General features: G+C 41.5%; 1 protein-coding gene across 6 annotated transcripts in view; it reads left to right on the forward strand.

Moving 5' to 3' along the window:
- Utrn (utrophin) overlaps nt 1-12,649 on the forward strand; it is a 521,838-nt gene that overhangs the window by 340,126 nt on the left and 169,063 nt on the right. For 5 of the 6 annotated variants that reach the window (XM_013351419.2, XM_026786362.1, XM_026786363.1 and 2 more), the window contains one exon: nt 11,674-11,846. In XM_013351419.2, the coding sequence (XP_013206873.1) occupies nt 11,674-11,846 (173 nt within the window). Of the gene's footprint in view, nt 1-2,726; nt 2,955-11,673; nt 11,847-12,649 lie in introns of those variants that run through there. The other variant, XM_026786364.1, reaches the window with a different exon arrangement.

A 12,649-nucleotide genomic window follows, 5' to 3' on the forward strand; every position in this document is an offset into this window, starting at 1 on the left:
TAAAAATAAAATAAAAATAATCAAAACAGGAATTTGAAGATGCCGTTCGTGTAAGTGATCCCCCCTTCGTTAGAGTGCTCTACCTTCGTTCACTTTGCCATCTCAACTAGGTTTCCCCACATCTTTGGTAGTTTTTGACCACAGTGAAGAGATTTCTGTCTCATACCCTCTCCTTTACTGGCAGAGGATGGCATCTCTGAGAATGGGCATTATTCAGAAGCAGCCGCTTTGGGATGTTCTACCAGAGCCCTGGTGAGACGGCCCTCTTTATCCTCAGCCCGTGCAGAACGCATGCGCTTATCGCACCCATTGAAGTTTCTTCTTTGGGGGAGATCTTCCCTAAAAAAGATGCTATTAATATATCATGACGTTTATTCTTGCAGAGGAATACAAGCTATCTGGACCACTTCTTATAGCATTGTGCTACTCGGTTTGCTTCTGCTGTCCGATGGTCTGTCGCTCCATAGAGTCTCTGTGGTTGCCTTTTCTGATATGCACACGGGGAGCAGCGTGTTTGCACACGTAGCTCCCGGCCCTGCAGCACTCTGGGTGGTAGCTGGACGTTTGCCCAGCTGGGGAGAGATTGCTCTTTTCCTCTAGCTCCTTTATTTATTTATTTTTCTGTGGGGTGATGACAATGTTGGTGGTTTCTTTTGTCTTGAATTTATGTAAAAAGTTTATTTGCTGCTGTTCAAAGGTCTCAGCATGTGGCCTGAGCCCAGGCAGACAGGGTTCCATGGCTCCACCAGTTCCTGAGAGGAGTCCCCTAGGCTTCTGAATGCTGGAGGCCTCCCTTTTGTCCCTTCTGTTTTGAGCCGCATTACAGATTGGTTTTTACTTGAGATTTTCTGAATCGCGAGGAGAGTAAGTGGAGAGTTTCTGACATCAGGAGTATCTATTTACCCATCAGAATCCAGAGCATTGGAAAGCACATAAGACCATTTTGCCACAGGGGACGAGTAGATTTTTATGAATAAATAAAGGAAATATTTTAAAAGCTTGTTATGTTTTGTATAAATGGACATATGTAAAACACATGCTATTGAAATACCAGTGTAAAAATAAGGTGGAAAGCAAAACAGCTTGTAAATCAGAAACCTGTTACAGTGAGGGATCCCTGCTCCTCGCTAATTTGAAGGGAACCTCTTTTCCCATGGGTTTAAATGGGTGCTAACCACTCTGATCTCTCAGGAAAGTGAAGTAGTCATTTGGGGAAAGGAAACTCTGATTTTAGCTGATCAACCCACCTTTGCTGGTTACTTGGTGTCAAAAGTAAACTTGGTTATCTTCATGTCATTCTCTTTGTGATGTGTCACCACTAAAATACTGATTTTATGATAAAAGTCCTCTACACAGCTAGAGAAAGATGTTTCCTATGCTCATTCCTGCCGCCCTTAGCTTTTATTGCAATGCTAAATGGCTATGTGCAGCCAGAAGAGCAAAACTGCAGGGTGATTGTGACCAGTGCAAAGAAGGTGTGCTTTGATCTGAAGGTTTCCCTGTAAAATCGCCGCACCTGAAGAGTCATGCTTCTCTGAGTACCACCAAGGTGGGAAGGAAGTTCAGTGCCATTGGTTGTTAAAACCAGAATATTTTTTCCCGTTCTGTGTCAGTATCAAATTCTCCCCGTGAAAACCGTCTGAGTGACTTCTTAGTAAGATCAAAGAACTTTAAAAAGTCTTTTCCTCGTCATTTTGCCTTTACAGCCCCTTTTATTTTCTTTGCACAAATAATGGAATTAATCGAGCCTGTTTTCTTTTGTGGCTTGTATTGTGTGGCACACCCACTCCCTTTTCTTTTCATGGGTGGGCTCCCAAGGGGAATATGGATCCTGGGGTCTATTCAGAACTAGGACAATGTAAAGGATACTGTACTAAAGTTTGGGGCAGGGAGGCCTCCCGGAAGTGGGAGTAAGCTTCAGTGAAGCTGGGTGAGGGGGGTGGTGGAAAGGGAGGATGCCGATTAAAATAATAAACAAGGGCTGAAGAGAGAGTGATTGCCACAGCTCTGGCAGAGCGGGTCTGGGAGTCCCTGGAGCTGCTCCAGGCTCCTCTCGGCAGCTGCACACCCTGCCCTGCGGAGGGCATCATGGGATTTGTCTCAAGACCTTTCCTCCGGACCCAAGCAAAGCAACTTTTAAAACTTCAGCTCCGCGGCACTGACAGCACATCCTTTAGGCTGAGCTGAAGTGGGGAAGTGGAGAGAAATTAGCTTGGTGGTCACCATAGCAACTCCGCCGGCGGCTGCTCTCTGGGAGAGTGGGAACCAGTGGTCTCCTGTCTCGGGTTCTTCGGGGTTTCTTCAGCTAAGAGCACACTCCTGCTTACTGGAACTCTACATAAGTCATGCTGTTTGAAGCTGGCTCTTTACCCAGATTTTTTTTTCTTTTTTTCTTTTTTTTTGAAACCAGTCTGAATGGAGGAAGTTGGTAATGCTTGGCTTTTCTTCCCTCCCTTCTCTCTTGCAAGTTTCCACGCTGTAGCTTTTTTCCCTCCTTCCTTTCTGCTGTGTGTAATTGAGACCAAACTCTAAGTCTGGGCTCAGGAGGGAATAGTGGTGGCCTGCAGGTCATTAGTGAGGTGAGCAGAAAGAGACCCTGGGTGTCTCAGGGCAGAGAGGAGACCATGCCAGCCTCCTGGAACACAGCTACAAGAAAACACAGAAGCAGGTCTCTGCCTTCCGAGCTCCGAAGTCCGTGAAAAAAGCGGACCCAAGGTGGGGTGGCTAAAATGTCCCAGCGCAAGCAGCTGATGCTCATGGGCCACCGCTCAAGGGCAAGGATTGTAAAGGATTTTACAAAGGATTTGAAAGTATAGCTAGAAAAGACACGGGTTTTAGAAGTTGGACGCTGTTGTCTGAAGGAAGTTTGCCAGGAGGATGTAGGCTCCAAGGGCTCCCGGACGATGATTGGTCTGAACTTCGGCTTACGGGAATTGTTGACAAAATTTGAAAAGGTATGCAGAAAGCAAACTTCACCGCTGCACTTTTTCCTTCCCTGTTTCTGCTCTCCTCTTTCTTCTTTCTCCTTCTTTTCTTCTCCTTTTCTTCTTCTCCTCCTCCCCCCTCCTCCTCCTTCTCCTCCTGGATTGATTGTTTAGTGTTAACTTCTAAAGAATTTTTTTTTTTAAATTTAATAGCTTCTGTGAGATTAGGTTTTTAGGCACACAGTTCTTTCCCTTGGCCAGGGTGAATTCTGAGGCTTGTCAGCCTTAACATTCCACATCAGAAGGGATGGCTTATAGTCAAGTCAGCTGATAACTTAATTGCAATTTGTTTGGGGGAGAAAACAAAACAATAGCCAAAGCCAGCAACAAACACTGGGTTTGGTTGCCAAAGCCTGACTTCATCAGGCCTGTGTCCTGTTTTCCATGCCCCTGGGGTCTGTTTATCTCTTAGGCTGCTGCTGCTGAGCCTGCCCTTGCAGCCCTGTCTGAGGACCAGTTCTGAACCCTAGAAGCCGGCCTGTGATAATGATGGCAAATGTGCTGTCAGGCTTTTCTCTCAGACTGTCTGTTTTTAAAGTGGATAGGCTTTAAGGCTTGGGTCAGAAGTTTTTCATTTAGCATCCTGCCCTCCCCCCCCCCCAGACTTTTTGGCACATCCCAGGGTGGAGCTTACCCTGCAAAAAAGCTACCTCCTCACTTTTAGAATTCAACAATGCAGAAAGCTTCCCATGCCAGTTAGCGGCTTCCTGAGTGCCAGGCTTGCTCCAGTCTCTGCTCCTTAAAGAAGTGGGGAGAAAAAGGGAAGAAAAAGGCCGAGCAGTTTATCTCTACCCGAACAGATGAACTGTTTGTCAGCTGTTAAATATGTGCTCTGGGTTTCCCCTCTTCACTGATAATACAGATATAAACAAGACTATATTGAGTCATTCAAAGCATTAGTAAGCTTTGTCTTGGCAATTACAACAGACAGAAAAGAAAGATACAAAAGCAATACCACTTAAGTTGGTGCTGGATATTTTCCTGGACAATTATAGCCACCCTGGCCTCCCAACAATGGGGAGAAGAACATCAGAAGGATGGACAGAGAAAAGAAGTTAGCCCTTCTTGGAGGGTGCTCCCTGACTCTCCTTGCACCCCAACTCTAGTAGCGGGTCTTTCCATTGTAACACGGGGCCAACGTTGACCTACTGTTTTCATAGTTGTTAAACATCTGAACTCTGGAGAGCAAGGGCTGGTTCGCAGTGGGTTGCTCACCATTTCCAAGGGGCCTGGAAAGGAAAGAATCTCATCCTTATGGCAGCTGGAAACAGCAGGTGACAAGTTTTATGACCATAAAGAGGTCTGTTAGCTCGTTTTCTGTAGATTTGTCTCTTTCATCCTAAAAAGGTGTAGGGCATATGTGACATGAATAATCCATGCTTGCCACCCCCCTGCAGTAATTATGCCATAATAGCTGAACTTTTGAGTTGTAATTGCTGCTGTTAGTCTTTAAGCTTAGATCAGATAGCTGAGGTGAGCAACCTACTTTCTTAAGCCCCTGGGCCACTTAATGGGTGTAGTGAGACATTCTGGTGTTGGTAGCCTTTCTCTCTCAACCCCAAAACTTTAGTATCTGAATGTATCTTAATCCTATTTTTACTTTAGTAGTTGGCCTGACAGTAAAAGAAAGTGTGTGCCTGTTAAAGGCTTAATTTGAAGTTTTTCTCGAGAGATAGTTTTCAAAGAAACAGTCCTGCTTCCGTCGAGTATGACATTTGTATTTGCTTGCTTTTGTGATGGACCAAAGTAAAAGATCCAGTGAAAGTAACACCTTTGTGTGTTTCACCAGTAGGAAGTCATCATCCATAAATGTGCATTTTTCCAACTCACGCCTTTTAAAAAGATCCTTTGTGTGTTTTCACAAAGCTGTTTCATATATTGAGCTTACGTTCCATTAAGTCATTGCCAGGAAAACTGAATTCTGGAAAGGTTTCACCGCTTCACACCTCTCAGATTCAGCTTCCTCCCTCTCTTCAACTCAGAAAGCAGCACTGCATTTGTACAGAAAAGTCTGAACTATTGCAATTGGAAAGGCCCTGGTGCTGATGCTGTCATGTACAGTGGTGGACTCAACTCCCTTTATCCTATATGTTGCATTGGTGGCTTCTCTTTATTCCACAGAATACAGAAGCTCACCTACTGTGTGCATTGGGGGACTCTCTCTATTCCATGGAATACAGAAGCTCACCTACTGTGTGCATTTGGGGTCTCTCTTTATTCCGTGGAATATAGAAGCTAACCTGCCATGTGTGTTGTGGACTCGCTTTATCCCTACTGTGTGTAATGATGGACTCTCTTTATTCCGTGGAATACAGAAGCTCACCTACTGTGTGAATTGGGGGCTCTCTTTACTTTCAGTCCCTTAGTTCTCTTTCCATCAGTATTAGCGATCTGTTTCTAGGTGAACACTGGCCTTAGTGACGCCACCCTTTCTAACTGTTCAATCAGGTGGTAGGTATCACAACCAAATGCCGATTTTGCTCTGTGTTTTGAAGCTATTTCTGACTTTAAGGAAACTAAGAACCAATATTGGGATAGTGGACGCAGATCTTGATATGTTCAGCAACTGAGGTCAGTGCTGGCTAATAAACAAGAGATAAACTTGTGAGATAATTAAGATTCCTGAATGAGATTAAAACAAACCTTCTACCTGCCTTTTAAGGCAGCAGATTGTGGAAATGAACAGAAAGTCACATTATTTCTAGAGAAGTCCAGTAGTTTTGTTGTTTTCATCCATAATTGAATCAGGTAAATGATGGAATTTCTGCTCCCAAGATGTGTTCCAAGACCATGGAACACATGGGTAGATGACACTTGAGACTCCTGTGTCTTAGAACCATAATGGTATGCGTCTCTAGTGATCCAGGAGACAGAAAGTATAAGTTACACATAGAGGTGCTCACCAAAGATCAGGAAACTATACTTACTATCAGGATATGCAAAATCTGGTAAGAGGAGGGACCTCTTACCAGAGGAGAAGGACCTTACAAGGTGAACCTGCCAACAAGCATGTCTGCCTGTATCCTTAAACCACACACAGCTGTGCTCATGGGTGACTGCCCAGCAATGCCAAAGTTATAGACATGCATCAGTGTTTTCCTTGCACATACTTCATAAAGGGAGCATGATGGCTTTAGTGACATGCTGTCCTACTGGAGCCACTTGCATTGTGTGCTGTTTTTGTTTCTGTCCCTTCATCATACAGAGGACTGAGTAATGGGCAGTTTAAGTTCAGTGATGTTTTAAATGGCTGTCACTTTTATTAATTTTTGTAGCCCTGCAATTAGATGATTAATGATAATGGTTATTCTAAGGATTTTGATTTTGTTTTTAATTGATGGATGGTAATCATACATCTTTATGTGGCAGTGCGTGACATGTTGCTACATTTATATATTATGTCATGATTAACTTAGGCTCTTTAAGCCATCCATCATCTGAAACATTTATCATTTGTTGCTATTTGGGTATTGAAAACCTCCTATCACAGTTTTGAAGCATAGGATACAATATGCTTGATTATAGTTTCCTTCGAGGGTCCCTTACCTTGTGTTTGGATAGTAGCTTTCTTTTGGTGAGATTTTAAAGGAAGGTGCTCTTCATAGTGACAGTACAGTCACAAACATGTAATGCATCTTTATGCCTTTTATCTCCTTAAGCATGATGCTAATATTTTAAAAGCTGTAAGAGAACCTCAGTTCACAGGTAGCAGTCTATCATGTTGGAGAAGGCATGGTAGTCAGAGTATTTCTGCTTGTGGGAGCAAGCTAAGATGGTTTGCTCACAGATGAGTCAGTTACAATGCTCAAGCCTGTCACCTAGCAACATGCATCCTCCAGATAGACCCTACCTCCTAAAGTCTACACAGCATTTCAGAACTGCTCCAGTCGGTTTGAAATACATAAGTCTATTGCGGGAGCATTTTCCAAGCTTGGTTCACAAGCAAGCCAGGAGGAACAAGGCAGTGAGCAGTGTTTCTCGGGGGTTTCTGCTTCAGCTCCCACCCCCAGCATCTAGCTCTGACTTCTCTCAGTGACAGATTGTGACCTGGGAGTTGTAAACTGAAAGAAATCCTTTCCTCCCCAAGTTGGCTTTAGTGGTGTCTTGACAATGTAATACAAAGGCAAACTAGAACAAACATTTTTATACCCCATTATCTTACGTGCATTTACATCACAAACAATCAGAGAAGAGCATTATTGACATGGACTTCTTCACTTGGAAAGGTTACTGTCAGTACTGTCAGCCTGACTGTCAAAATGACATTCCAGTGTTGACCAAAATATGATGCAATAGCTTGATTGAAAATTGTAGACCTAATCATTGGAAGAACATGTAGTATGAAGCATTATTAATAGAGTAATTGAAACCAATAAGTAATTGAATAACTTATTACAACTTGCGACCTGTGAAAACAAACTTCTGACTTGATTTGTTTATTTTTATTTGAAAAAAAAATGTCGGGATTTTTTTCTTCCAAGTTGTGAATCTCGTCTTTAAAACCAGAGGCTCCAGTGATAATCCTCCAGCGTTTCTTTCACTCCATCTTCACTGTCTCTCAGATCCAGGAATTTTTAAAAGGCTCATTTATTTAGCCCAACCTTGGGGGCAGGCTAGGGAAGTAATTGCTAATCTCACTTCTCCACCTTCAGGACAGGGATCCACACTTCTCCCCGAGGAAACATTGTGCAAGCCATGTAGGGGTAGAGAAATAAACCATGCAAAAATAAAGTTGTATCAACTGGTCTCAAAGAGGATGCATCTAATCTAGCAGTGGTTTACCTGCTGAGGTCCGCTGGTGGTATCATGTGCTGTTAGAATATTTACACATTTCTGCTGGGCTAATTTAAAGGAACATTTTTACCTCCACCATCAGGCTGCTATTGTTCATAAGACATAGAAAACAAAATGTATCTGGGCATGGTGACCTGTGTTTGTAAACTTAGTGTTTGGAAGATTGGGTAGGAGGCCCAGCCTAGAATACATAGTAACACCCTGCCTCAAAAGCAAAAACAGAAACAACACAAACAAATTTGTGTGTGTGTGTGTGTGTGTGTGTGTGTGTGTGTGTGTGTGTAGAATACATAGTGACACCCTGTCTCAAAAGCAAAACAGAAGCAACAACACAAATAAATTTCCCTGTGTATATGTGTGTGTTTGTGTGTGTGGGTGTGTGCTATCCATCCATAATATCTTTGTTTATATCTCTATTAAAGGAATGTCTAGTTAAGGGCAAAACTGCTAATAAGATATCAAAATCAAAGTAAGTACCAAACAGAAGAAATACATACTTTTCTTTATGCCGTTTATTGGACCTAGGTAATGGGTGTTCTTCATAGAAGCAATCAGAAGACCTTGCCTAGCCTTTGAAGCTTTGTTCTGGAGAGCTGTGATGGAGTTTGCATCTTAAGCAATTGATGGCAGTTCAGTCAGATGAAAAGTAGTCATCCTCTTTTCCGAGCTCTTTCTCCTTCCCAGCCCTCCACATTATGTGTAGTCCTTTACATGAGTCCTTAAGACATTGCCGTGCCCTGCTTGGAGATATTAGTTCAACTACTTGACGATTGCTCTGGGCCCAATGTGCACATGACTGACTCATGCTAAGAGCCTGAAAGAGAATTGCTTTGTGCCTCTAGATGGATTACAGTCCCTTGCTAATTATCAGTAACCATTTAGTGCTCTTTAACCTTCTGAAGCACTTGCAGGGTGAAAGAGGTAAGCGTTAGTAGGGCCCATCTTCCCGGATGGACGACCAGTGTAAAGCTTCCTTCATGGAACTCTGATGTATTTTAGCTTTTTATACTGCCTGAGGGTTGTGCCCTCCCAGTGGTCCGTGCTGGCATCGTGATGTTGGACATGTGGCACCACTGCACAGCTATCTACCAAGGGGCATGATTCATTAAGCTTATTTAATTCTGAATTTCCACCGAGAGCTTAGACAGGTCTCTACTGCACAGGCTTCTCAACGATTTCACATTTCTCATATCCAAGACTGTTAAGTAAGGAAATTGAACTAACTGTTTACTTCTTTGACATCCAGTCCGTTACCTACCTTCTTCTGGAATTACTGTGGCTAATTTGCCAATCTGTCAAAATGGGTTTGCATGGAAGAAATGTATGAGTGTTTGTTTATGACATTGGTCTTCATATCATCTATTTTGTTTTATGTTAGGCTTACTCTGTGTAACAGGCTGTGAAAGATACAGAAGAAACATAATATTTTTTTTTAAAAAAGCATTCTGGGCATTTTGGCAGAATATGCCATCAAATAGTCAATAAAACAAAATCATGGATGCTGATTTCTTTTGTTTTGCTCACTTTCTGGTTGTTGATTTTTCTTTCTGTTGATGTGGATCATGAATGGGAGGGTTCTTTGCACACTGAGAGCTTTATTCCATTATGAACATTGTGTAGTGCTCTCCCTCAGAGATTTCAGCGCTGTGTGTCTTTATTGATTGAACCCATTCTCTGCTGCTTTGCTGTTTTATCCCATTTACCATCTTTGCTGAATCGGAAAACATCACCTGCCGCGATTGTGCTCCATTTGTGTCACACTCGCTGTACCCAAGCTTCTCTAGTTAGGGAGTGCCCTGGTGAACCATACTCAAGTGTTCCTATATCCTGTTGTCTGTTTGTCTTTCTATATCTCTTGAATATGAAGGGAGGCAGTAGTTGGGAGCCAGGTATTTGTCAGGATGTTGTGGCTTGAGGCTGTGTTGTGAGTCTAGGTGTGGTCCACTGATGCTTAGGAACCTGTGCAGTGGATGTGGGGCCAAGTTCCCATGGCAATGGAAAGCAAAGAGAGGCCTTGCTGATGGTGCCAGAGAGTCTCTTGAGAAATATGGTGATGATAGAGGTCTACAGCATTGCAAAACTAGACTCTGAGTTTTATATACAGATCTGTCTATGATATGTAGGTGATGCTAAGTGCAGATTTTATGATTCAAGTAGTGAGAAGGGGGGGGGGAGACAGGGTCTCAGGAAGGTTACCCAGACTGGTCTCAGATTTGCTAGATAGCTGATCATGAATATTCTATGAACATTTATTTGCCTTTTCCCATGCTCATTGAGAATTGGATAGTCTCAGGAAGATGGAGGCCTTTTCTATTTGAGCTGTAGTGCCCTGACCATGAAGAGTAGAGCTTATTTCTTTCTCTTATTCTGAAGACAGGGAAGTTCATATCAGAAAACCACAGATTTCGTGTCTGGTGAGAGCCTGCTGTCTGACTCAGGGATGATGCCTTCACAATATGTCCTCTCAAAGTAGGAAAGGCAAGGCAGCCTTTGGGGGAGAGGGCTCTATTTCATAAGGGCATTTATCCTGTCAGAAAAATGCTACCTCGTGACCGGACCATCTATCCAAGGCTTCATCTCTTCATACTGTCACATTTAGGAGTAAAGTTCTGATCTCTCATAGTGGATGGGAGGCAGAAAACCCCAGAGCACTGTAATAGGCTCATAAAGTTAGACCATCTGGGAAGAGCAAGGAACCGTGGTGTGGAACAGCGCACGCATCTCTTCTCAATCGCGATTCGTTCCTAGTTCCTATGGCTCTCATACAATGCTTAACCTACAGGATGAGTTATGGACAGGAGGACCACCCCTGTCGGGTCCCCTCTGGTGTCTGTTTTCCGTTGGTAATTTCATAAACATTTGTTCATTCTCAGTGACTATTGCTTATTATTATATTCTTAGTCTTTTACTAAAAGTGTTGTTTAGGGTATGTAGAAACTGTTCAAAATTCAGAAACATACACAAAGAAGAAAACCTAGATTTTTCTACAACTTTCTTAGGTAAAGATTATATTATTTTATTTTATTTTTCAGTCTTTTAATGTATTTGTGTTTTCTTATATGCAAATATATGTGATAACTGGAAAATCATCTTTAACATTTAAGTAGACATAGCATATAGCTTTGTATCTTGGTTTTCAAACTCAATTGCTTGTTACCACTAATGTTTTATGGTTTTCATTTTAAAGCAAACAATTTTTAATGTGTTTATGCATTAATATTCTTAAGATAGATACTTTGATAATAGTTTCCAGCTTTAGATGTAAATTGCCATGGTCCTTACTGTCTACAAGAAGTTTTGTTAATTTTCACTTTATTTGTTTTGCCATCAAGTAAGCTACCTTCCTAATTAATAAAAAAATGATTTTCCCTTTATTATTTCTTAATGACAATTAATTTACACATTAATATTTTTCAGAAGTTTTAGAAAAAATTATATCTTATTGAAAGGGTAGACCCAGGGAAAGCAACTTTGTGAAAATGTGTAAAACATCCAAGATTAGACGGTATCTTGCTTTGGCGATGTGTAAAGTGTAGAAAAATAATCACATGAATTTTAAGCACAATTAAGTGATTTATAATAATAGTTATAAAACCTCAAAAACTGCTCACTCATCCTAAAATACTGACATCAAGTAGGCCGATACATGAAATGTAGATTATTATAAATTCCACTTTTAGGATGTGGAGAATCAATGTATTGAAGACTTAAAGGCTGTTATTTTCTGTGACGGAACTGTGGGAACACTTGGTTTTGTTATATATTACAGACAGTGAAATGAAGTATTTCGATTGAAAACAACTCTTCTACAAATACAAAAGTAACTTTGCAGAAATCCCATGGCATGCCTCAATGACCTTTAGCATTTGAATTGTCTCTTTGCTTTTCTCTTTAGGACATCCAGGCCGAAATTGATGCCCACAATGACATATTTAAAAGCATCGATGGAAACAGGCAGAAGATGGTGAAAGCTCTGGGGAATTCTGAGGAGGCCACAATGCTTCAGCACCGACTGGACGACATGAACCAGAGATGGAATGATTTGAAAGCAAAATCTGCTAGCATCAGGTCAGAATACTCAATATCAAAACAAGATAAAATGCGTGTGTGTTTGTTTATCTATGTCTGTGTGTCTGTGTTTGTCTGTGTGTGTATCAGAAAGAAAAAGAACCAATGCAACTCTATCAGAATTTGTGTAAGGTTGAAATCCGAAGTCCATTTTCTTGCAAGTTGGGACTGGAGATGTATTAAGCAGAAGAGTACTTACCTTGGGTAGGGTCTTGGGTTCAATCCTCAGTACTGGCAAAAGAATACATAAGTAAATAGAAGTTTTTAACTCATTTATACTCCTTGCACTCTGCTGTTTGTACCAAGCTATTCACAGATATTCATGTTGTAAATCTTACAACAGTTAAGATGATGTCACTGACACCTGCTAATTGCCAAGTGTTCACTTAATATCTGTAATTAAGTAATAATAACTGTATCAAGATTGTTAGAACCATTGATATCTATCTGTCTGTCTGTCATCTATCTATGTATCATCTATCTATCTATCTATCTATCTATCTATCTATCTATCTATCTATCTATCTATCTATCATCTATTTATCTATCTGTCTATCATCTATTTATCTATCTGTCTATCTACCTATCTACATACCTACCTATCATCTACCTCTTTATCTATCTATTTGAGACAGGGTTTCACTATGTAGCACTGGCTAACCTAGAACTCACTCAATAGACCAGACTGGTGTTGAACTCATAGAAATCTGCTTGCCCTTGCCTCTCAAGTGTTGGAATTAAAGGCATACACTCTTTAAAGATAAGGTGTCCTATAGCCCAGGCTGATCTTGAGTTTGTTTTGT

Source organism: Microtus ochrogaster, linkage group LG4, assembly GCF_000317375.1.
Source record: "Microtus ochrogaster isolate Prairie Vole_2 linkage group LG4, MicOch1.0, whole genome shotgun sequence".
In the NCBI taxonomy this organism is placed as follows: Eukaryota; Metazoa; Chordata; class Mammalia; order Rodentia; family Cricetidae; genus Microtus; species Microtus ochrogaster.